At 35.9% G+C, this 27,586-nt stretch overlaps 1 protein-coding gene and 1 long non-coding RNA gene across 2 annotated transcripts in view; both read right to left on the reverse strand.

Annotated features, from left to right (window-relative positions):
- Positions 1–611: 611 nt before the first annotated feature.
- The window catches only part of LOC143153262 (vasoactive intestinal polypeptide receptor 2), a 56,027-nt gene continuing 29,052 nt past the window's right edge, over positions 612–27,586 (reverse strand). The window contains exons 3-13 of the mRNA XM_076324260.1: positions 17,090–17,189; positions 10,271–10,377; positions 9,513–9,671; positions 8,027–8,121; positions 7,398–7,729; positions 6,871–7,001; positions 6,669–6,754; positions 6,370–6,514; positions 5,911–6,175; positions 4,343–4,506; positions 612–3,596 (exon numbers count right to left, since the gene is read on the reverse strand). Coding sequence (XP_076180375.1) covers positions 3,471–3,596; positions 4,343–4,506; positions 5,911–6,175; positions 6,370–6,514; positions 6,669–6,754; positions 6,871–7,001; positions 7,398–7,729; positions 8,027–8,121; positions 9,513–9,671; positions 10,271–10,377; positions 17,090–17,189 — 1,710 coding nt within the window. The 3' untranslated portion in view covers positions 612–3,470. The remainder of the gene's footprint in view (positions 3,597–4,342; positions 4,507–5,910; positions 6,176–6,369; positions 6,515–6,668; positions 6,755–6,870; positions 7,002–7,397; positions 7,730–8,026; positions 8,122–9,512; positions 9,672–10,270; positions 10,378–17,089; positions 17,190–27,586) is intronic.
- LOC143153263 (uncharacterized) lies at positions 21,894–25,705 on the reverse strand. The gene is made up of 3 exons (XR_012993741.1): positions 25,185–25,705; positions 23,945–25,115; positions 21,894–23,878 (listed from the first exon to the last, which is right to left on the reverse strand). It is a non-coding gene; the product is annotated as an uncharacterized LOC143153263 (long non-coding RNA).

Raw genomic sequence — 27,586 nt, forward strand, 5'->3', positions numbered from 1 at the left:
AACTTGGAGCAGGCAATTTTAACTTAGTTAAAAATTGTAGTGGAATTTGAACCAGCGACGAGACTTTTGTAATTTACAAAACGTTGCAAAGGCAGTAATTACAAAATTATATAATTAAATTGGAAATAAAATGATTTTAACATTTTTACATCGTATTAAATACAATTTTATCAAATGTTGACAAAATTACTATAAGAAATTATGTGCAAATTGCAAATACAACATTTTAAAATTCATTGAAATTAATACTTAAAAGCGTAAATACGCGTAAACAAATCAATCGATTCGCTTGTTTATTGGCCCACTAAAATTATAAACGATAACACGTTAAATTAAAATTGCAAAGTAGAGAATTACAATAAGAATTGCAATTATCAAGTTTTATCTTCGCATCGATGATATGTTTAATTCGTGTATTTTCAATTAACTATTCTGTTAAATTAAACGTTATGTTACAACGATGAAAACATACGATATAAAAAACGAAGAAACGAAGAAAACATACGATAAAGAGTATGTTACAATTTTCATAGTGAAACACAAGCGATTCGTATTTTATTTAAAGTTGAATTACATTATAATTGACGACAAAGTATTTGTGGATTGCGAACGATAAAAAATCTCCATGTGCAATTGGTATTGCAAAAGTTCGTATTCTTTTTTCGAAAATATGAGAAGAGAAGATTGTTAACAATTTTTAATCGACGCTGGAATATTAACTAGTATAATTTTTAACATACTTCGAACGATTTAATATCGAATTAGAGCGAAAACGTTTCTAACGTATCTATGATAAAGTTAAAATTGTTTAATATTCCTTCCTTAAACAATATTGTTGGTCCAACAATTATAGAATTGGAATTTTTTTTATATTTTATCAATATACTCGAATATAATTCCATTGTCACTGTATAATGGTAACGATAATCCTAATAATAATAATAACCTCTTTATTTGTGTTGATAAATTGGCTCGAATGGATAATTGATAATAAATCGATAACAGCGTATTTGGATGCGCATGGAAAATTTTCAATCGACGCGTTTACTCGGTGCAAGGCCTTGCTTCAATATAATCATTGCAGTACGACAACCTAGTCGACGCACCTTCATATATACGCATACATACACACGCACACACTCACACACGCACACACATATATATATATATGCATAATAAAAACATCCATCTGTTTGTAATTTACAGAAAGTGTGCAGCGTATGCGCCGCGAGTAATTAATTATTCATACGAAGGAGATAAACGACGCTTAGCTGATTCTCGTTAATTCGGACTAATTAATAGTGGACGATCAATTGTATTAAGGCGATCCGGATTGTTCGAGTGAAATATAAAGGGAACCTTATTCGAACCATTCATTGATCATCCAATACGGGGATCCGTACAATCCGTTTTAACGGAATTCCGTTGTTATTCTAGAAGAACGCGTAACGCAAAAGTCATCGTCAAGAAACAATAAATAATTTCTCGATCTTATCGCGGCGATACGCTTCAAGCATTTGAGGTACAAAATGCAGATAATGCATTACGTTTCTATACACACGATCTCGTGAAGTTGCAACGTGAGAGAGACGCAATAGATTTTAGAATGTATCAGGTGATCCAAAACAATGGATACATTGTAGGTACAGTAACACCCGATTGTATGCGAAAAATTGAGTACGGACATTTTCATATATTCGGTGTTCAATGAAAAACAATCCGAAAATAGTCGTGTTTGGACTCATTTTTGACGGAGAAACATTGGCAATTCGTTAATAATATTTTCGCAAAGATACAATATCAATTACACAAAATTATTAATCTTCATTACTAAATGAAATTCACAGCTCAAGACGCATAAACAGTGGTAGGAATGATACCACTTCCGATTCTTTTACGTGGATAAACATATATCCGGGGTGAAAAATTCGCATATCGTCGGGCACTACTGTTATGTATAAACTTACATAATTAACTCTCGGATGGCGGATACCGGGTGTCTAGAGGAATAATTTACTTTAACCATAAGTTTAGCAAAAAAAAAAGAAAAAAGAAATTACATTCTGTAGACAGTATTCGATAGAACAGCCACCAAGAACATATTCAAGAGTTTTCAGTTCAATCTCACTGTAACGAGTTTCCACCAATATTGTAGTAGGAGGTAGATCGAGAAAGTTTGGGAACCATTGGTCGGGAAAGTTGAGCAGCTATACACATTTGTGGATACACGTCAAGAAACTTTAGATTTACACGGATCACCATAAGCATCGAGTACAGATGAAAATATCAAAATATACAGTCTGTTCCTTTAACAAGATGCACTATTTTTCAGCCATTTGTAGTCTTCATGCCATGTTCATGTCAAAGCATTAAGAGAAGAGAAAGAATAGAGAAAAAAATCTATTCATATTTGAAAATCGACGTCATTTTTTTTGTTAGACGACCGTAAATGGCTGAAAAATCTTGTGTCGCGTTAGAGTATACATCGTGTGTACAGAATGTTCGAAACTTTAAAGAAGGATACATACCAAAATAAGACGAAAATACAGAATGGTGAAATTATGTTTGAAGCTTTATATCGAAGTTATTTATCGCTGAAATTGCGCGTAGAAGGCATCAGAAGTAAAGGACGTATAGACGTAGACATCATCAAAAGGATATCCACGATAAGTGTCCCAACGATAAAGAATACCAGAAGTTCTTTTACTCCTGACACCTGTTACACGTATTTCCAGCAATTAATAACGCGAACACAAAGATTCGAATTTAATTTGATTTTCACCTTATTTTATCACGTAAGATCACTCCATAAAATTTCAGACACCTGATGCTGAACACTCCGTATATCCTATTGAATAAAATGTACATATCTCGTTGTAGAAAATTCGTTATAATTATTGCAGCACCGTTACATTTTATACGTACATCAAATGCACGAAAACACTTGACTTCTTTTGGTGGACGTAATATCCTCTTACCTCAAATGAACTGTCGATTGTTTGAAAATTAATTTCCGAACACGAAACCGGAGCTCTCGTTCCAATTGAACGAGCCACGTAGTAACTCGAGAACAAACTTGTTCTACAGAAAGTAAAATACAAACGTATTGTACAAAAGTGGAGTAAATATCGTCCATTTTCACTGTGAACGTATTTTCTTTCCAATCGCTGTACACCGGTATCGTTTTTAAAAAATATAAAATAAGAAAATCTAACATAAAGTTTTCGTTTCGTTTGCGTACCAAAAATATTCACCACCGAGTCATGGTGTCCGCTGTCCGAGAGTTAACTCACAAAGAAAAGAAATGAAAAAATTAAATAATGGAATACAGGTCTGAGATAGTTCTTGTAAATTGTCAAATGAAATAATCGACTCTCCATACGACTTCAAACTAATTAAATCATTGAACAGTGGCCCTCCATCTTTGGTGTGCAACAATTGTATCAGGTTCGCGGACAATTTGGAAAATTTCACGGTGGACCGTGATGCAAATTATGCAACTCGTATGCAAGGTGACAGCACTCTGAGTCGCTCCAACGATGTTGTTCGCGGACTCTGTCCACGTTCACTCCTGTGCATGGCGTCGCTTCCGAAACCTAAGATAACAACAGAGAAAATGTGTAAAAACAATCAGAGAAATTTTCTTTGTTACTGTTTAGAAGTAACTGCTGTTTAGAAGGGAAAAAACTGTTACAAAACATTTAGTAAGAAATGGATACTAGTATTTGACGTTAAAACACAAGGTGTCGTTCATTTCTTTTTGATGTTACCGTATCTAACGAAAATGTTTTCCGTATGCAACACTTCGCGCGAAACCATAAAACTTTTGTAGCAAATATTTCTCGAAATGTTAAAAGGGAAAGATATATGCACATATTTCATGCGACAGAGTTGGACAGATACAGCATGTATCACGTGCCAAACCAATTTCATGGAAATATTCTCGAGGGGTCAGGAAGGAGCAACATGTGTATATATTACCTGTGCAAATCTAACACTCGAGTTTTATAACGTTAAAAAAATTAGCCTTGCGATTACAGATATAGAATCTTGAAACAAAAGCACTTTTATGTTTGTAAGTCGTATTTAAACTTTTATTTTAGCCGAGGGATTCTAATCAATAGCTAAACATCCGCAGGTTTCTCAATATTAATGGCACTAATGTGCAAATTTAACACTCGAGTTTTGTAACGTTAAAAAAATTAGCCTTTCGAGATATTGCTTTTTATTTGTCTTTTTGTAAGAGTAGAAGAAAATTCATGTCGCTGGCGAGGCGATCTGATACTTGAAAGTGTGAACAAAGAAGGTGCATGGACGCTTTGCGTAAAGAGGGTGCACTCACGTTGGAGCAGAACGAAAGTAACGACTGATCCGTGTACTTGCTGTAGAGGGGGGATGTGTGACTCGCCCGTTGATTCTGATTACCCGGAAGTACACTTTGTCCATTTCCTGTGATTTCCAGGTAACCTCTACTGCTCGCTAGACTACCTCCTCGCGTGCCAATATCTGAAAAATTTCATTGTCAACTTTCAATCGATTCATTTTTCTTTTAATTTGTGTTTAGAAAATACGCAATAACCGATATCAAAGAAGGAATCGACGGATGGTAAAATATTGGTTTTACGGCAAGTTTATGGTAAATTTGACCGCGTATAGTTTATTTTATATTCATCAGAAAGATAAAAGACTTGTCTTCGACGGATTATTAAACTTAAAAATCGACTGTTTATTAACAATTAGGATTTTCGGTTTGGAGTTTCGCCAGATTTCCAGTAATATTTCGATGAAATGTTTGACAGAATTAAAATAAATAATATTTTTATATTTTCACACAGGTGTTCATTCTGGGCTGGACAGTTTGGTCAGGGGGCGTGGCCTAAGGACGGGGGAGGGCCTTATTTGGCAGGGGTGTGACTTTATTGGGAGGGGGCGTGGCCAAAGGGAGAGGGGGTCATGGCCCGAAGGGATTATTTCCGAATCTTTACTTTCCGTGGTTACAGAATCGCGTAGAGGAACATACGATCGATACCCGATCTCAAATCAGGTCCCATTTTCATCATTTTGACCACCGAAAATAAAAGGAGGCGTGGCCTAAAGTTGTAGGGGGCGTGGCCTAAACGGATTATTTCTGAATCTATCTCTCCCGCGGTCACAGAATCGCGTAGAGGAACAGGCAATCGTCTCAGTGACGATGTAAATTTCAAATGACTTTCACGTATCGTTCAGCTGCGCCATCCACGCTTGCGAGACACTTCAAACACGCAAAGATGAATAGGCTGCGATCGATCTTTACGAGAGAGTAATTTTAAAAAGTGTCCACGCGATCGTAACATCGATGGGTGCATTGGCAGATCAATATGGCGAACAAGCGTGAAAAACTGTATCGTTCATCAATATCTCAATTTACCCATCGAGAGATGGACCTCAAGGAGGCAAAAACGTCGATGAAAGCAAGGAAAACTCGTTGTGCAATTCATTCGAATGTTGTGTAAGAAACATCTGACGATGAATTATTGTCGATGATTTCTTCTTTTCAACCTTTTGCACTGGTCGATGACCACAACGATGCATCTGAACCGAAGTTAATTATAGAGACATTCAGCAATGTTTGTTCCTTTACAAGGGGATTTGAAAATGGTTAAAAATGTTCAAGCGATCTGTTTCAAATTTTCTTTCCAAAATAATTTGCATCTGCACTTACAATTGTCCTTACGGTTTTCGTAAAACAACAGATTACCTTCCTAAAGAATTTCATTGAAATTGGCATTGGACAGTTCTGATTCCTCAAAATCGTCCGTCACATTGATTGTAAATAAATGATCAACTACAACAGGACATGCACAGTTGCCTCAGCACAAAAAAAAAAAAAAAACAAAGAACAGAGGATTTCTTAGGATAGAGAGAAGACACCTTGTGTACTCGCCATCGAGTGAGTAGAGCGACGAGCGTCCCTGTCCCGAAGGGAACAGAGCCACGGATTTTTCCACCACGGTGGTCTCTTGGAACGTCTACCGAGCTTGGATGCATTGCAGCTGCACGTACTACCGGAATGCGTCGAAGGTCTGGAGATCCATTTGGCGCGGAGACGCGGGACTCGTTGACTCCTAATCGCTCTGGAAACCTCGGTTCGAACTTCTCCATTGAGAAAACAATATAGAACAGCCACGAAAAAACCCTGGGAAGAGAAGATAACATTGCTTGGTAGATAACAAACATTGATAACTTTGAAACAACCTTAGTGCAATTTTTTGCTACCAATACCGCACATGATAACAGTGAAATTGCACGTATCGTTGAAAGCTTAAAAACATTTGTATCAAATGTACATGTCATGAGTCTTTAAGTACTGAATGGTAGAAACTTGTATACCTGAAAGGACGCAAACAGTTGGTCACAGAAGAGCCATACAACCTCCACGGTCTCGTTCACACCGATGCTGTAGGACATGGCTAAGAAAACGGTGTAGTGGACTCCGAAAAGCGGCACCAGGACCAAGGTGCTCTTCGCCCATCTCCTGGAAAGTGTCACGAGTTTCCAATGAGCAAACAGAACGCTGCTCGAACGAAATCGTTCAATGAAACGCTACAGTCTCCAAGTTGTATTAAAGCTTTGACAATATACGCGGAGATAATTAACAGAGAGTTGTTGGACGACAGTGTGAAACGTACTTGTATCTTTGTGTCTCCTCTGACACTGTCGACTTCAGCTTCAACAGAAGTACCCTAACTATGTTCACGAACAGCACGAAGTTGATCTGTGGAATTCAAAGTAGCAATCCTAGTTTCGTTAATGCAATTGGAGCAGGTAAATTGTAAGAGAGCGTTTCGAATAAGTTGCAATATAAAGTTATTGTATGTTCGAGAATCTTACCAGAATAGACAACATCATAGGCACTCGAATAAGAAGAAACAGGTAAGGATTCTCGTGAGTGGTCCAACAATACATGTCCTCGAGAGTTACCCTCACAACGATCCAGCAGGATACAAATATAGCTGGCAGACCTGCGAATTAGAGCCAGCTAAACTCTATAATTGAACCTAAAACTTGCAACGGTAACTAATTCAACACAGTTTCGACTTCAAAGCGTTTACGTTTCAACGAGTATAAAGAGACCAACGTTTCGTTCGAATGGCATCGCAATCGAAAGCTAAATCTCTCCAGAAAGCTAAATGTTTAGCTTGCTCAAATACCAACGACGTAGCAACAGTAGACCATCCACACTGTTGCAATTTTTTCAAGATCTCTGTGGTTAATGTACCGAATAAAATTCTGAAAAGCATAGGATCGCGAATGGGCGATTTTCAATATTGTAATTCCTTCGATTCTGTGGTCTGGATAATCGAATACGGCTCAAAGAATTATTATAACTCTGTAAAGTCTTTGACGAAGCGACTCACCCCATCCAAGGCACACGTAACCAGCGATGCTGGAGTTCCCATCGGTGAAGAGGGCCAGGAACACCAAGTTATGCAAGTAAAGACCCTCCATCAGTATCCAGAAGTAATTGGCGAGTATGAAATACTGGCCCAAGCTTGTGAACGCCTTGCACAGCCAGCTGCTCTCCTTTTCGTCCACCAGCCAGTAGGTTTTCCCGTTTTTAATCATCACGTCCGAGGCGAGGGCGATCCCAGAGACGAACAAGATGTCCTTCATGAGGGCCATGAACGCTCTCAGCATGAACGAGGCGAACAGATGCATGTGGAGCATGTTTCGCGGGCATCTTAATTTCCTGCGTCCAATTCGGGACAAACTTGGAGTAGTGATCCGAGGTTTCGACGATTAGAGACATCGATGAACATTTGTCGTGGCGAGAACGGGTGAGAACGACAAATGACACGCACACAGACTTCTTTGAAAAGATTGTCGCTGAGCGGGAAGACGAATCGTTTAAGTGGACAAATAGACGAACTGGGGGCAGCAAGTGAACTATTTGCTGCTTCGATCGGTATGCTCTTTAACGTAGAACTATCATTGGGGCAGAAAGAGGGCCAGGGACTCGAGACTTTGGTAATAAGCTGATACTTACTTGATAACCGCCAAAATGAAAAATGCGACCACCAGGGTGAAAAAGGAAACGGTGTATCCGACTTTCGAAATTGTCTTTACTATCGGGACGAATTTCTGCAACACAATTTTGGTCAATCAGGTTGTTTACTGGCTCTCGTAAAGGTTAATCGAACACATTTAATTGTTTCGTAAAAGGGGACAGGTAGACAACTGGAAGCACGTAACTACATCAGCAAATTTTCAATCTCGGTCGTAAACGATGGGTAAAGTTAACCGTATAAAAACATTGCTACGGGGGAAAATTCGAAGAAGCTCTTTTATAATCGGTTTTCACCGTTCCATGTTAGTTCGCTACTTTCGATATTTATCTTCGAAGCTTTTAGTCCGGATCAAAGGCTCCATTGTATTTTACGTTTTTAACTTATTGCAACACAATTCTACGGGAAACAAACAACGAGCAAGTAATAGCGAACATCGGATGTATGCCTAATCATCGCCAGGAGGCATTTGTCTTCCTCTTAAAAACGATTGACGTCATTCACATAATTCCTATCGATTTCCACCGCTCGCAACAGTTCTACTCCCCTTGGGGTATTATTGCTTTTCCCATGATATTCTTTAAAGAGTATTTCCTTCGCTAACTAGTTTCCTCCTATGAATAACTTAGAATACAAAAAGCTGACAGCCGAGTTTTAAAAACTGGAATTTCTGGTAGCTTTCGCGTCTCTTCAGAGTTATTTATGCTGCTTAAATTATTGCGTTCGTTAAACTTTTTCAACCCTTCCGCTACGTTACGTTTTATTCATCCTTTTTGCCTTTGAGACAACTTTAGAAAATATATAAGTGTTGCGTTTTCTGAATCTCATTTTTCATACCTCGTCGATAGTAATTTATTGTCCGATAGTAATTTCTTATCCCCAAATTTACCATTCTTGATACGTAATTCTCAATTTATAATCTTTGATATTCAATACATAATACACAATATCCAATATTCAACCTCTAATACTTGAAACCAATATCCAATATCCTTTATCCAATATATCGATACCTATTATAATAGGTAACAACCAATACTTAGTACTCAATATTCTAGACTTATGATATCCAATACTTAATATCCAATATCTGATATCAAATACATAATATCCAATATCTGATATCAAATACATAATATCCAATATTTGATATCCAATACTTAATATCCAATATCTGATATTCAATACTTAATATCCAATATCTGATATCTAATATTTAATATCCTGTATTAAATATCCAATATCTAATAACTGAAAACAACTAAAAGAATCCCGATTCCAATATCGTACTTAAAAGACCATTAGCAACAATGTAGCATACAAACGTGTCTAATCCTGATTCCCTATTCAAGCCACGGAATCTAAGGACTTGAGCGCGCTACCCTTTGTCCTTGAACAAACAGCGTTGAATAGAAATCCCGTCGAAAGGATAGAAATCCCGTTGAAAGTAATCATTTCGGTGTTTACCTTAACGAGAGTGTCGTTGTGCTCCTGACCACCGGGCAGCTCCACTAAAAGAGTCACTAATGGATCCCTGTAACACTGGCTGTAGTTGCTCCAATAGTCTTTGGTACTATTGTTCCAAAACCACTGACCGTCAGGCATGCACTGTCTCGATGCGTTCGCCTGTGCAATGCAATCGTACAGTTTATATCAAATCGTATCAGTGGCATGGGAAAGGTAGTCGCGATAGAAGTACGATACAACCATATCGTACAAGGACTTCAATAGGACTAGATAGTTGGCGAGGATTGTAGGGTCTTTGAGAGTTTGAGGAATTATTGGCCAATCCTGTGGTTGGTTGGCCGATCCAAGTATGAGAAAATTGTGGCGAGTAGAAGGGAGTTGATAGTTTCAAAGTAGCCTTATTACAAACGGTTGATCTCGAAATGTATTGTATAATGCCCAAGCCTAAGAGGTAGAGAAACGAACATGGTTCACACGATGTAACAGGAAGAGTTCGATGATGATTAATTGTAAATAATACAGTAATATTAGTGAGAATAAGAGAAAGGATTTCGTATTGAAATCCAGAAGTATTTTGTTAAGAATAAAAAAAAGCGTCTGATAGAAACGGGGCAGCGAGAGGAATTGTTGTTCAATTTTAAAGAATTTATTGGACAAATGTTGCGAACAATATAGAATTGATTAAATGTGTTAAAGGCGATGCATCGTTTAAGGTAATGAAACAAATTGAAGATTGTTTTTGGATTTTTAATCGTTACCTGGACATCGAAGCCAGCTATATACGGCGGGCAGGACAAAATGGCGAGTTCTTCGGGAGCTGTTGACGGCCAACATAATATTTCGTCCCAAACCTCCGGACACCAACCTGTACAATAAATGTTTACTTGTTTTATAATCAAAATGCTTTGTACCTTCCTTCGTATCGATTTTCAAATTCGAATAATAATTACTGAATATTTAAAGCGTATTTCTCGAAATGAACGACTATTATATAATTCTTGTTAAACAATTGTCTATTGCTTTCGACCGCCCCAAACGTGTCACATCGTTTAAACAAAAAACTCACGATCGAAATTTTTGTTCCAAAAACCTCGCATCTATGCGACATTCTCTCCGTATACATCAGAACCATTTTTTACCGTTTCGCCAATACACGACAAATATGCACTTTATCGAGAGAAATTTTTAAACGACATTTTCCAATAAAAAGAACGCAACTGGACCGCTCAAAATGTAATAACAGATACCAGAAGTAAAACATTGAACGAGGATACAAGAACAATAGAATAAAATATAATGAATACAAAATGAAAAAACCAAAAAGAATAAAACATTGGACAATAAAATATAAACACAATGAAGCTACACAGCGGAACAATGTACTGTGATATCGCAAAAAGAATGCACAAACTTTTCGTTCAACCGAATATGATAGAACGTTCAAATGTAGTAGTGGCTCATCCCGATGGTGGAGCAATCGGTTAATGGAGATTCGCGACGAAGAAAGTTCTACTGTGCTTTCATTGGTCCTCTTTCGATCTCGATTCTCGAGTTAGACTTACCGCAAAGTTTGCTACGGTAACCCAATTTCACGTATTCGGTACGGGGGTCGAAAGTCGAGTTACAAGGGCAAGAAGAACTACGAACGTTTCCGTTTCGATGATTTTACGCCGGAAACCGGAAGTAGGCCACACGTGCCAGAAAGGCGGGTGTTCCGCGAAGATATCGAAGGACGTAATATCGTTCTTTTTTGCCCGTGGAAAAAGTCGTGGGACGTGACCGTTGCAACCACGAACCCGCGAAACAAGATTCAAAGCCATTTTCAACCAACGAAACGAAGCGACTCAACGCGAATTTTGATCGCGTCTCGCGAAAATTTCACGGGGAACGATTTTCGAAAAGGAATGAAAAGTTTCGTCCAACTTTCGAACAATATACCGAACGAGTGAGTTCTCTTCTTTCCAGTAGCTAGAGGGAGGAATCTGTCGGAGAATATTTTTCCCGAAAAGAAGAGAAAAAAGAAAAAGGAACTTTCGGCGTTGCAAACTCTCGTCGCGTAAACGCACTCGAAACCATTTCGAATATATTTAAAAATATACCGGTATTTTACGGTATTTGCACAGTGAACTGGACTGAACAATTTGGTAACATTTTTCCAAAAACTCCACTTTCTCGTATCGATATCTCCTGAATGTATATCGGTTACTAAATTTTCATCTCGAGAACGAAGGTATTAATAAGATCGAATGAAGCGGTAGATAATAAAAATATTTTCACTAAAAAATATTATACCGAACATAAAATATTCCACACCTCGTATCTTGGAATAAAATGAAAGGAACTATTGAATCAACTAAATTGAATGCCATTTCGTATTACTTATTCGACGCACGAGATTAATTTTGGTCCGTGATACGTGTCAATTGTTATTACACTGAAAAAAATACGTTTGATCCAATCGAGCGGGATCTGATCAAGGAACAGTTGATCTTTCAAAGTGGATTTAACACGAAATACAAATTTGTTAAAGGCGAACGAACTTTGACCTATGAATGGATTTTCACATCGCGAGCTGCCGCGAGCAATCTGTACTTAAATTATAATTTCCAGGGGAAGCAAAAACCCGGCTAAAAATGGAACTAATAATTATAATGGAAAGTGTAGGTCGAGTTTCATTAAACGAATTGAATTGCCAGCAGGCGTTAACCCCATTACATTTCAACGGATAGCTTGAAAAACGTCGGCTAATAGACGATCTTCCTGGAATCGATTTTTCATTAAGCGATTAGTATCGAAATATGCGCCCTGTCACCCGATACATCCTCATTCGGGTAATTGTGGTTCAAGGTCTTCGGCCGTTCATTTTCGGATCGTCGTTTGTTAACTTCCCTTTTCTTAATTGAAAATTGGAACGCGGAGAGAAAGAAATATCTCTGGTTCGATTTGAAAAATCCAAGATGAGCATAGTTTAGCTACGAAAACGAATTATTTTCAAAATTATCATTGTTTCTTGTGCACGCGATATCGATCAATGTTTCTTGACAATTAGTTTTCCTCGCATCCCTGAAAATAACTGATAAATCGAGAGTCGAGAAATAATTGTAAAAAAAAAAACGCCCAACGTGTATATACACACGTGCGTATATATAAAAAAAGAAACGTTAATCTTTTTCGTCGCAAAGATGGAACAATTTTCGAAATTTCGTCGTCTCTGTAATGGACGACACTTTGTATCGGGTAAGACTTATCCATTCCAGTGACGCATTGTTTATCCGTGCATAATTTGCAGTAGACCACGATATCCCTGTCACAATTACTTGGGTCGGCTTCGCGTCGATGTCAAAGCGATCGTCCTGTAATTCGGAGTTCGACGCGAGTTGCAGGCCAGAGTTACAGGAATAGGAATCCATTAGCGTACGAATGTGTACGCGGCGGGAAATCGCGTTTAAACATTTATTTATGCATTCGCGCGGTCACTGTTCGCGTCTACCTCTGTTACAGCAACCTATCATATTTCGGGACAGCGCGAACGAAGTTTCCTGTCTACCAGCGATCGCGTTCAACGTTGTCAATTAACTATTGGCTTTGTCAAAGAGTGACTACGTTTCTTCTCTCTACTTGGCTGTTACATTACCTAACGGTCGCTAACTTCGTTCCGAATCTATTAGACTTTGGTAGCTGACGTTCCGTCGTCCCCTCTAATATGTACGTTACCAAGTGTAACATTATGCATGACGTGTCGATTCTCACGAGGGACATACGTGTAACGCGTTTCACGTATTTAATGCGAAGAACCTGGTTATTTTTCACGTATCAATCAATTTTAATGTCGTTACTCTCTCGCGAAAATGTCCCAAGGAAAGTGGCATTGAAGAAATAAAGAAAACTTTTAAAGAACTCTTAAAGAAATTTCCTGTGGACGAAACAATTGATCTATGTATATGTACTATTGTTCTCTACGTGCACGCAAACTTTCATTAAAACCAGTCTTACGGGTAAGAAGAATTTCCTTATTGTCATTGTCTCAGAACGTGTTAATATTAAAAGTTCGTTGTCTCAGAACGTGTTAATATTAAAAGTTCGTTGTCTTAGAACGTGTTAACATTAAAAGTTCATTGTCTCAGGATGTGTTAACACTAAACGTCCATTATCTTAGAACGTGTTAACATTAAAAGTTCATTGTCTCAGGATGTGTTAACACTAAACGTTTATTATTTTAGAACGTGTTAATATTAAAAGTTCATTGTCTCAGGAATTGATCAAAAGATTCTATTTCCGTTTCATATGTTTTCAAATTTATTCTACATTTTACAAAATTCACGTTCTGTCTAGAAAATGATCAAAATTGAAAGTCGACAAAGAGTTCGTTTTATCAACGGTAAAATTCCTCGTTTTACCCAGTCGTTGATAGTCTTATCCATTGTAATTCTATAATAAATACTGAAATGGACGAGAGGAGAACGAATTATATGGAATCATCAAAATCTCCGGTTCAAAGTAAAATCGATCAAAAGAGTCGACGGTCGTGCACGTTCTATGCATCATTGTATAATTAATTACAGAAGCTATTCCAGTCCGTTTGTTCAGCACGGTTAGCAATGGAATACTATTCAATGGCACAACCTTCGAGAATGTACCTGCTATTATCCCTTATAATCATGCAGCGCTCGCGAACGAGTCGAAATATACTTATGAACATATTAATAAGTAGACGACATAGAAAGGGGAAACTATAATAGTAACTCGAATGAACAACGAGAAAATATACCTATGAACATATTAAATAAGTTGACGACAGAGAAAGGGGAAACTATAATAGTAACTCGAATGAACAACGATGAAAGGATTTTGTTACGTAGGATTGCGATTTCTAATAATGAATTGAAATATAAAATGCGTTCTAAATCGAGAAGTAATAACAACTTAATAAGTTTAATAACTTGTGTAAAGAGAATTTGCCATTAAAATGCATAATAATCGTTGCAAACATAAACAAATATACGGTAGAACCATGTTATCGATACTCGATTACAGATTTTTAAATAACGTATCATTAATAACCGATATTCAGCTAAAAAGTTTGAAATGACGTAGAGTTATGTTATTGGCATTCGACTAAATAATTTGAAATGATTTACGACTATGTTATAGCTTTCGAATGCATTAATATGCAATTGATTAAAAGCATCAACAAATTAAACACGTTTATCAAACTAAGTAATAACAAGGCAGAACTTTGAAATATTAGAAATACTGTTTTCAAAATTAAATGTATTGACTGGAATTACGTATGTTGATTAAATGAAAAAGAAATTAAAAAAGAAAATTAATAAACAGAAAAAAAATATAGATAATAATCAAAATTTAGTTATTAAAGATCAGTGTAAAAGTAATGATCGTAACTTGAGTCAGAACGAGATATCAATATTAATCATAAAAATTAATTATGGAAAACATTTGATATCAGAAATGCAGCAAATAGAAACAAATAAAAATTGCCCTCTGAACCTACAGATTGAAATTGTTAAACTGAATTTCAATTGTAACGATCTGCATATTAAATTTAAAGCTCGTGTACAATTAACGTTCGTGGACATTACTTTCTCCTAATGCAATTATTACAGGTATTGTCAACTTCCAGTTTTTGATTCGCGCAAGGAAATTATCACCTTAATTGGAAATGCAAATTTTCAAGAAATGTCGACCTACTTTCCTGGATTTGCAGTACGAATCAATGTTTTATTTCACTACTGCTTACAAATTTAACGTAATAACTATAAAAATAATTTACATTCTAAATTTGTATAATTAAATCTTCCGCTACAATTAAAGCTTCAATTTTTACTTTATTATGGAAGTCTACAGAAAACCCCAATATATTGATCACAGTAAAACTTCGATTTTATTTTGATTTTCTGAATTTTCAAAGAAATTCAACTGAAATGTAAAAAAGTAGAGGATCCGATCTTTAAAACGACCCCTTAATGTTATTGTACGACCATTTTTCACGAAGTTATAGCAGTTCAAATACATAAGGACATAAGAAAGGAAAGAAAATAACCTCGTATCTACAAATATATATTTATTCCACATTAATGGATTTTATTCCGTTCTAATAAGAACGATTCATATCAATCTTCAAAGTAGTGGGATCTTTCCGAGTAATGTCGATTAAATTCGCAGAATAGAAAACGACGTGAGAGTCTCATCGCGTGGCGAGGAATATTAATCTTTGCAATGCGAGGAGTATTAACGTAGAAACTGAGAATCTGTGGAACTCACGACGAAAATATTATCAACAATCGACACTTTCCAGCACACTCCAGAACGTTACGATTGTAGTCCGTATTCTCGCCTCGCTAATTGGACGAAATACCGTAAATTAACGGGCCTCTCTCTCCCTTCTTCGCCAGCTCGAGGCGATAAAGCTAGATTTAATCGAAGTGTGATGCAAAATCGAACTGTTTCGAGCTGGAAACTTTGCGTCGGTACCAGTTGTTAATTACCACAGTTGGCGAATTGCGCGCGATCATGGTGCCCTGTAAAATTCTTTCGTACGCGCCAATCTACCGTCGTTACTATTCCGGATGAATAAAACATTTTAATACTAAATTTGGACCTCATTTTTACGTAAGAATGCAACCGTGCATGAACTAAAAAATTTACCTGCAACTTCTCGTCTCCCTGGCGCGTGGTCACTAATGTCGAAATAATTAAAGTTGCAGTGGAAATAATGAAACGGCAGCAATTTGTTAACACGAACGAAAATCTAGACAAGAAACGCACGTAATAGGCGCGTGTAAAAATTTTCACGAATTTTCGTGCAAGTAAAAGGTTGCGTTATTTTGATAATTAATTTCTCGAAGATGTCGATACGCGGTTGATCCATCAATGTTTAACATATTCTTCGTAAATTCTTTATAATATTATTATCACTTTGAATTTTTCGATCAATTTCAATATTTGACTCCGCTATTGAAAAGAATGTAAAAAAATGAGTAAAAATTTATAGTTGTACGTGAGTCTAAAAATAATAAATAATAGAGTTCTTTATGTCTTCCGGTGACGTTGGTATTTCACGATTTTATTTTTCAAATACACCTGATGAAAGTAATCCAGAAGCGTCAAATCTGAAGAGATCCTCATAGTTTATTTACTCAGTTTTTCATATTCCTTTAGCAGAGTCAAGTTTTATAGTTTGAGATTGAAAAATTCCAGCTGGCCTTTCTATCTTGATAAAAAAAAACAAAACGGGGGAGAACTAATCATAGCAGTGTATGCTCCACTTCAGAACCTATAACTTGTTCGATACATTTTTCCACGTAAAAAATGATTTTGAAGTTATTCAGCTGGTAGATCTTAGTGGATCATTGTAAATAATTTAAACAATACTTTTAACGTTGGTCCGTTTACGGAACTCGTACATCTTTCTAACTGTCCATCTTTTATATTAATTTTCAATAAAACTGTCGAATCAATGTAGCCAATTTCAATTACAAATAAATAACAATTTGTACTACTACGTTCAATTAGTGTTCATTTTCGTTCGAAGAGTTTTATAAAAAAACATCGCTCACCCGACATAAAAGTGTTTCCCTTATGGCATTGTTCAGCTTTTATTTTCAATATGCTCTTCTGAATATTTGGGCTGTTCGGGTTGTTGAAATCGATGTCCTCCTGAAACAGTAAAACAAATCGATAATTCTCGAGGATGCTTATACGAGGGCATTTTTCTAATATTTTTAAGAAAATATATTTCAACGTACGAATGTGGCCAAGATTCACCCATGGTTATGTCTGGCCCAATTTTCTTATCACGAGTTTCGCACAATATTGTACACGAAAGGGTTAAAGGTTCCTATAGTCTCGTACAGAAACGTTTATCACGGAACTGACAAATGAACCCACGACAGTCGATAAATAGTATCTGCTTGACAAATTTGTTCATCGAGTATTGCAGAAAATTGGTGCAAGTGTTGCTACGTGTACTGTAAACGGGGAAACAATTGGACTGTCACCTGAGCAGGTTGAACCAGTGCCCAAGTTTAAATACGATAACATTGGACAAGATAGGACAGCCTGGGGTAACTTGGTAGAACAGATTACTGTGTAAACATATCGAACAACAACGTCTGACCCTTGCTACGCATGCGTTAAGCTCAATTTGTATTATCCGTTCATTTACATTTACGAAACGATCCGATTCCAGTAAATACATCCAGCACTTATACTGTACACAGTACATTATATATTATTTTATATACCATTGATTTACATTTGACAATATGAAAAGTCTTTTGTACAGTGATTTCATTTCATTCATACGTGTTAACGAAGAATCTTTGGAAATGTACGAGTAAAAAAAATTGAATTTGTAATGTTTAATAAAATATAAATTATATTAATACAAGAAATAATTTCGGTAATATTTTAAGTAAACATTAACGAAAGAACGGGACGAAGAGAATGTAATTATTTACTGTTGAGCTAAAAATAACTTCCTATTAATGAAGCAGATATTGACAAAACGAAAGGATACTTTGTTACCGAAGTTGTACTGTAGTTTTCCAAAGGACTAAAACTTCTTGTTGAATTTAATAACAATGAGAATTGTGTATCGTAGCTGAGAAATAAGTTTGCTCAGCCCTCGTCACTTCAACGCTTGTTTCTTTTTTATTTACTTTGTTCTGTAATCGTGGTCTTTAATTCTCCCTCGGAACTCGCTTGAAGAGACTTTTATTGCTACTAAAAAGAGAAATAACGATTACGATTGTTTACAAAAAGGAACTCGATTAAAACTCGTTCCGTTCCTTTATGAAAAGAGAGAAATTGAAAGGGCAAATGTTGTTGTCGAAATATTTTCCAGTTTCGTTTGAACTTTATTTCGATGCGTGAACATAAAGTTTTCTTTCTCTTTAGAAAAATATTCTGTTACGTTTTCAATCGATCCACGTGGCAAATAAACTCAACATTATCTTCACTTATTCCGGTGAAAAATATATTTGTTATTCGCAATGTAGACATAAATGAAAATAATAAAATACGAAAAATATTATTTGGTAAAATTTTAACAATTTTGGTTCGTAACACGTTTTACCCAAACTCAATTGAAATTTATAAGTTTGTCCGATTAAGTCCGCGTTCCTTTTAATTAACTACTTACGAGCTGTGCACAGTAAAATATACATTATTTTATATTTCCTATAAGTTTCTATACTAAGTTACTTTTCGAATATCATTCTGTATTTTTATTGTTTTCATTAACAATGCTCTAAAGTAAGTTCGAAAAGTTAAGATGGTTTAAATAAAATCGTTTCGAGCAGGTGCTCTAAAGCCAATAAAATTACACTCGTTTCTCAATTTTTCCGCTGAATAGTTCAGAGCAGAAAAATTCGATTTTTAATGCCTTTGAAAAACTAGAGCTTTTAGGTGATTTCGATGAATTCGAAGCAGCCTTTGTGAATTTTTAAGGAAAGTAAAGGATAATTTTATTGAATTCTCTGGCTTTGAATGTTCACGAATAGCCGACAAATTGCGCAAATTCTGCAACTCGTTTCACTTTGTGGCACCTATTGCAACGTAATATGGTTCAGCGACGAGATTTAAAAGAGACGACGGAATACCATGCGAATTGCGTGAACAGGGTAAGGTCACTACGTATATTTTCCCAAAAACCGAACAAGGCTTTTTCATTCACTTTATCCGTGTAACAATAAACGTAGAAGAAGCTCACTGACACGAATTTCCGCATATTCTGCAAAAATGCATGATCGCGACTCACAAATTCGCTTTTACGCTTAAGGGCAGCAATTTTCGTTGCAAAACGTTCGTGAAAAATATTTACAAACTTCGAGCACTTTCAATCTATACATATAGTACTGTATGTATTGTATATAGTACATGGTGCTGTAATGTATAGTGTATACAGTATATGACTGTAAAATGTAGTGTATATAATACTTACTGATCTGAATAAAATATGCTTCGTCGACATAAATCGAAAAATCAATATTGTCGAACTGAATATTTATCTTAAAATACTAACACGTGCATACTTTTACGTAAAATGGAATTCTGAAAGAAAAAATGTGAAACGATTTTAAAAAAAAAACTCGAAACGACTTAAATATATGCTCACGCATTAAAAACTGCAAACTCCGTTTGAATCCGCTTTCAAAATCATGAAAGATATGTTCCACTTTTTTTGTTTTCAGTCAGTTGTCGACGATATATTTTGTTGTATCAAGTTAAATGGGACATCCTGTACATTGTATTGTGTAAAATTCACTACTATCAATTGTGGAAAAAAATAACTGATTCGAGATAAAATTAATACAAAAATATTTGGACATCGATGGAAGTGTACTTTAATATTCTCTATATACAAAATATATGTAACGAGCAAAACAGAAAGGTTATTTTATATTACAGTATAGTTTATAGATAACAAAAACAGAAAAACTTTTTATTTACAACATCTATAATCAATAATTCCTATTATTACGCTGCAAGGAAAATTTTTGTACAATTTAAATCTTGTTTCAGATAGTTATGTTAATAAAATTTAAATTTTTGCCCGCTTCTCATATTAATTATACTTTTTAAAAAAATTTTTCTTTAAAATGTTTAAATATATAGTTTTGCTATGAACGTTCTTGATAAAAACCGATTCGCCGCCTCCGTGAATGGAAACAGGTCCATACCATTACACTTCCGCTGTTTTGTTTAACTATCGATTAAACATGTTTGGTTTCAGCTCGTATTTTCGCTACCTCTACACTCTTATTCTTCCATCAGCACCGTAGACATTAAATTTGCTTTTGCCAGCGAAGATAACATTATTCTAACACTTGTTTTCTTTTGTTATATATTTCTTTGAAAATTCGAGTCTTTTGTTACAATCGGTAATAAGTTATATGTGCTTTTCTGTTTTATTATTTAAATAATTGTACATAAAAAAGAGTGTTTGTATATTTATTATACAGAAACCATACTCGAACATAACGTAAAATATTTATTGCATGTTTACGTAAAATATGAAACTTAAAAATAAAATTATATCGGTGCCCGAATATTTGTGTGACCGTCTGTATCTATAAAAATATCGTAATAAAATGACGAGAAACTCTTGGCATTACGACAAAATAAGATCAACGAACAAAGGAGAGGAGGGAGAAAAAATAGACAGAATGGAAGATGAGACGTGTATCGACGTATTAATCGAAAGCTTATGCTAGAACGTGATGATGGACCTTCCTTGTGCACACTTTTATAAAACTACCCCCTACCATTTAATAATGACTAAAGTAAGCAAGAATGTTAGGAATCATATTCTATTCATCATATTATGAAAATTACACGGTTCAGTTTCTTTAAAAAAAAAAAAAGAAAACAATAGAAAAATTGAGAGCAGGAGATTACATTAAGGATTTAAGGACCCATGTTAATACATATGTAGATACATATGGCACGAATTCGTATATTTCTTATAAGAAAAATTTTTTATTAATTTTCCATTTTGAAACGAAAAGCTAAAGTATTCACATTTTCCAATAACAAACGTTCTTTTTCGTGTTGCAGTATTTCCTGCAGTTGATAAACACCGCTCAGAAATCCGATATGAAAATATTTAATTACAAGTTCTGTAATTTTCGAATATTTTCAATATTCGCAACAATAATTGCAATATTCAAAAGGGCATAAATCAAATCTTATTTGAAGTTCGAGTTACAGATGTTTCGAATTCAACATTCACATCGGACATTTTATCAATTTTATCGTTATATGAAAATAGCAGAGCAATTTTTACGAGTGACTTTTATTAAGCTTTATTTATCTTTTTCTGTAGTAAAACTTCAATATTCTCTTTCCACGTTAACACAGATTTCATCACGTACATGGGAAGGTTCATAACCTAGGTATTTTTATCTTTGATCGAAGAAACAACAAGTGTAATGTCAAAGATAAATTACTAAAGTCGTTAAAGTCGAGTTTGAAACGTGTATACTCAAAAATTACTGTTTATTTGAATTCATGAGCAAATTCATCGTTCAAAGTTTCTTGAAAACTTAATCGATTCCCTAATAATTTTCTACCATTGACAACAATGAGTTTTTTCTTCGTAAAATGTGTGGTCATAATTTAAAACTGTTTTAAAATATTTATCAATGACTCTGTTTTTTCCCATTCATTTTCTGTTATTTCGAAATTTTTTGCTGTATTTCAATTCGTAATAGTTCTATCTACTATGACATTTGACATATAACATCTGCTTGAATATAAACGCTTTAATACAAAATTGTATTAAACTTGTTTTGCAATATTAGAAGAAGTTCTTTCATTTTATTTATACTTGGGGTGTACAATTGTATATCTCATTTACTAGCTACAAAATGTACCGTTACTATACATATATATCTTGCATTAAGGAAGACCAACAATCTGTTGTATTTACACGCTCCGCTTTCAGCAGTTCTCAAGTTTCTTCGAATATGCTGTTTAACGTTTTCCTCGATACAACTAATCTCCTTTTAAAAGCTTTCTCCCTATATATTTTATAGTTTAGTTTCACAGCATGTACAACATTTTGAAAACCGAGACTCAAACAAAAGGATAGTGATAATTGATAGATTACTATTAATTTAACAAGTGTTAAATTTAATTTATTTCATCGGTTCTTGTACGATTCCATAAACAGCATCTCGTAGTCACAATATTACAAGAAATAGAAATATCTACTTCTGATGTACTTCTGACGTACATACATGACGTACATGAAACAGAGAAATCTACTTCTGATGTACATACAAGTGAAGAGATCTCTACAACGTTTACAGTAAATACTAGTACTACGTCAATGACAACTGTAAAACTGTAACACTGTTTTATTTACAAATGGGGAGAAGTTGTGTGCCGAGCTACTTTCAAAACAATTTGATCGCAAACTTGTGAGACCACTGTGATCATCAAAGGCGTATAAGTTTTCAAAGACGTTCAGTCACATCGGTCCGGTGCGGTTTCTCGTCGACCTAAACCAAATCCATCCGTGGATTGCATTTTGAGAAAAGTAGCGATAAATAAACGTAAGATTTCAACATTATAAGCGATTGTTTACAAAACCATATGCCAGAAGATACTTCTACCTGTCCGACAGATAGAATATACTCTACGAAAAACATACTTTTATCTTTCCAGCAAATAAAGCGTTTAAATTTCATCTTCCAGACTCTGTTGTTTCAGCGAATAAGCTTCCAGTTACAGTATACTATAAATTTTTAGCGAATAGCTTATCGTGTCTTCTGGTGAATGCACACACTGCGATGAAAGATTACAAATGTCGTTTTCCAGCGTTAGAGCTCGGCCACACGTTTCCGCTTGTCGTTAGACAGCTTTTAAATTACACCTTTTCCGAAAGATTTGTCGCCTGATTTCAATCCTTTGGATTTCGTTTTGCAAGGAATCGTTATGAACTTTTGCGCCGGTAAATACGTTTAAAAGATTACGAAAACGAATAGAAGTATTCTAGAAACGAATTTACTGTAGAATTTTTCAACCAGATTCGGTAAATAATTTACAATTCGTCCGATACGAAGCACTTTCGAAACATGGTTTACCTGGAAGTAATTATCGGGAAAATTCGGTGTTTATCAGGTACTTTGAGGTGACAAATTACAAAAATAGAGTTCGTATCTAATTTTAGTAAGGAAACAACATTTTTAGTCGCGAGTGCTACATACGTTAAACTGTTTAAAGCTGTGTCTTTGGGCACACATCCAAAAGGACCGAAAACGTCGCAAGGAATCACTGTAAAGTATACGAATAAAATCAAAGGCCTTTGTTAGCAAGTGGAAGACGCGTTTTAAAAATTTAAAAACAGTTGATGATTTGCCAAAACGTGGCACAAAATGAGATACGGCGAATAAAGACTTGTTGATCGTCGAGACATTTTCTTCAAATATTTGGTTTCCTTTGCGTCAAGGACAGGCAAAATTAGAAGGAAAAGGGTAGTGTATGTTCTATGAATATTATTAATAATAACATTAAATTCTTGAGTATCGTCAAACGTTCTTACTAGACAGATTATGTGTCCGCGAAATCCCTAAACATTTTTTTCAATACCCTGTACAATAAGTACGAAGTCGCTGAAATAGCTCTCTCTTCAAGTCGAACCCTTTATCGTTGATATCAGCCAACCACCCTCATCCGCAAACACATACCCTTCCACAAGAACATCATATCGACGTCAGAGAGAGTACATCTCACAACGAAAGTAGGCCAAGTGCGCCGGAAGCCAAGACACCACGAGATCCCAAATAAATCGAAGACGGGAGGGCTTGTGTCTGTTCTTTCATCTTTACGACTCCCATCTAGAACAGACGTCGGTCTTTGAGAGAATTGTGTGTGTGGGTGGGGGTTTGTTAGTAAATGCGTACTTCACTCCTCCCCTTTCTTTGTTGACCCACGATCATCGTTGCGACGAGATTGAGCCGATCGATCGGATCCAGTGGACCCTTCGGCAAGTTTATTCCATCTCGTTTAGGACCGAAAAGGGACGCTGTGTTGCTGGACCGATCGGGACATCATCAATTCCCTCGGGAGAAGATGCTGTGTTGTTTAGATTTAATCAAGGGGCAGCAGCAAGTTTATCGTCCAACCGTTCTAACGAACCCCTTGGATAAGGGAGGAAGAGATGATGATCCTCGACTGTCGGACAATGCCTTGGGAATTAATTTCGTGGAAAATGAGAGGAAAGTTATCCACAGATTCTCGTTTATTATTTCCAGACATCTCGATAGGGTCATTTCGATAGGGCGTGTAAGATGAGAAAACCCTTATCGCAGAGTTTTATATACACCTGGAAATCCTCAGGAACCCTTACGAATACAAAACCAACCCTCCGTCAATATGTGTGCTCTTATCATCGCTATTTATTTCTCACGTGCTGTTATAATATTTCACCCCTACATCCCAGTGTACATAAAATCGAGAGGTAATATCGCGATTAACTTTGTGTGGTGGAGCTTCCACAGTGTGATAATAAAAAGGAAGAAGAAGAGAAAGCGTTTCATTCCTAGCAGACCCTGTCTTGTACGCCTGGACATTGGAAGACTCGTAAAGGATCGTATATATACCAATTGGAAGTGGTACGGGAACTTGCGGGAAACAATCAGCGGTCGGTTTCCCTCTGGCGAGTGTGGGAGGTACCGCTGCAACCTAGTAACTATATAATTATATATACGAGTCACTCAGCTATACGAATGCAGAAATTAACAAAAAAAATATATATATTTACGTATTGTTTATCACACGTTTAACTACCCCGGACAGTAAGAATTTTACAAATTGTGCAAAATTTTTGAAATTAATTCTCGTATGACTTCTCAGTGCAAATATTCCCCTTATGCAACGCTTCGCGCGTCCCGAGTTCGTTGCACCGAATGTTGTGTGCTACTGACTTTCCAAATGCCGCTCACAAACGCGTCAGAAGCAAACTCCGTGGGGATTTTAGCGAGTCAATTCCGCACCCCGGTGTATTTCGAGATACGACGAATTCCACGCGATTCACGATCTCCCCCGAAAGATTGCAGGGTCCTTGGTAAATTTCTACAAAAAAAAAAGATAGACGAAAACTCCCCAAGTTCATAACTCGCGAACAAAAATACTAGGACGTACCGGTAAATTCTGGGGCATATTCAAAGAAATATCTCCTATCGTTACTTGAATTTTTCTTTGAAGGGTTGTCGCCAACGCAGATTTTTCAAGTTTGAGTCGAAGAATGTTCCGACGAAAGGAATTCGTTGAATTCCACCGAGTCGGGGAATCACAGTAACATTTCTCGGTCGCTCGAGCTCACGGGGGAACGATTTAACGAGGATTCTTTTGGCATTCTTTCTCTTTTCATTTCCCTTCTCCTCGACTCCCCGAGTAAGACGGAAACGAGAACGATAACTGACTTTGTAACGGGAGTTGTTTTTGCAAAGCCTGGAAATGTGGTGTATACCAAAGTTTTCCTCGCTTTGATCTGTAACCGAACCCTCGAACCGATTAGTCCAAGAGAGGCTAATACATTATTATTATATTTTTTTATGCTATACGAATACGTGTGTTGAAACGAAGTCATCCATGTGCTTTACAATAACAATATCAGAAATGAAATAAATATTTTGAATGTTTCGTAACATTATATCGACGAATGTTTTTTCTTGATTTGATGTAGCTTGTAAAACGTGACTGATTGTTTCTTCGTCGTTCAGTATCAGTGTTTACATTCGTTTCTATTGTTACCGAGCAATTTCTTATCGAGTAATCTTATTAATAAAGAATTTTTACAAATATAATGTTACAAAACACTTAAAATATATCTATGATTTTTTAGTTTGTGTGGCCTTGAAGGTCATTTTATATAGCAGATGAATGAATTCATTTCACCACACCTATTCAAATCTCATAAAAAATATGTCACGTGCTATTGACAAAATTGAAGATCACATTCGTTTCTTGAAAAATATTGCACAGATAAAAAATTGGTGTCCGTCATCGTATCGAGTATAAAAAATATTAAAACCCTTCTCTTCTTCATTTTTTTTTTTAAATACGATCGTTCCTCGATTAACATTTTATATTTCAAATATTTAATATTTAATATTTAATGCTTAATTACTATTAAAGGATTTACTATTAAAGGTTTACTATTAATATTAAGAATTGAGTATTAAACACTTTAAATTTCCCGTTTGAATGTCGTTATTATTATTACTAATATTATTATTATTGTTAACCACGTCAGTTATGACAGCGATCGTCCGCAACATGCTCCAAAATGTTTAAATATAGCCGTGGAAATTGATTTATCGCTGTTGAAAACACCTAAGTCGCGGTTTACCTTGGCGTTGATCGAGGAGAACACCGGAAGAATCACGCGCATTTGATTTATGTACTCAAGTTTTTCGTGTTCGGTGGCTCGTGAAAAACAAAATTAGAATCGACTCTAGGAGTATCGAATTTGTCGAACGAGAAGAGTCAAAAACTCGTTTGGAGCTAATTTTCGTCCAGCGCTTAATTCCCTTCTGTACTACTAATTGTAAGTCTTCGAATTGAAGTTCCGGAACAAGTTTTCGCACTTAGCGCGACCATTCTCTTTTTTTGTAAGAAAACCGGACTTTGTTCGTTAACTGAGTTCAGATTTTGTCGTGTCACTCCAATGTGGAAACTGAAACGAAGAGGAAGCAGTGATAAGCAAAAGTACCCCATTTTGTTCACACGACTGACACTTTCAGAAAAATGGCGATACAAGCATTTTCATCTTGTTATTATTACGAACGGACAGTGGAATGAACACTTGAAACGACGAGAGTTGAAAATGAAATTTACACGCAACTAGATATCAAAGATATCAAATTCCTCTTTGTGTCGTCGCATTTCCCAATAAAATATTTTACCTGTCTGTTATTTTTTTGAAAAAGATCGTAAACGAAGATTATCATTCTGAACTCTCAAAATGGATCTTAAACGTTTCAAAGACCTATTCCATTAGATTCGTAGAGAAAATTAGGAAATTTTAATGTCAAATTTTTTTTGAACATGCGTATATATCTAATTTCGATATAAATTTTATCGACGTAACAACCTTCATAGATTTTTCCTTTTATGCGCACCATTTTCCACACGTCTCATTTTTATTCGAACCGATAAAAGGAGGAGTGTGAATTCGTGTCTCCGCGTTAAAGGCACATCGATACAACCCTATTACGATATAAAAGAAACATTGTATTCGATTGTGAAGACCGTCTGTGTGAAATTGTTTTACGGAGTACGGAAAATAGGGACAATTTCGGAAACGGTATTTAACGTACACACCATATTGAAACAAAGCAAAGCAGTGGTAGTGGCAGCAACCAGAAAGCTTTCTGCATCTCGAGTTTCCTATTACTGGTTTCGCTGTTCAGCCCTCTTATCCGAAGCACAATATCCCAAACACTTCTCGAAGCTGAAAGGGTCCACAAATACAACGTGTTCCAAACATCACCGGTTGATTTGAATTTCGCGTTATTTTTAAAACATCGAACCGATTTCCT

Source organism: Ptiloglossa arizonensis, chromosome 12, assembly GCF_051014685.1.
Source record: "Ptiloglossa arizonensis isolate GNS036 chromosome 12, iyPtiAriz1_principal, whole genome shotgun sequence".
Lineage (NCBI taxonomy): Eukaryota > Metazoa > Arthropoda > Insecta > Hymenoptera > Colletidae > Ptiloglossa > Ptiloglossa arizonensis.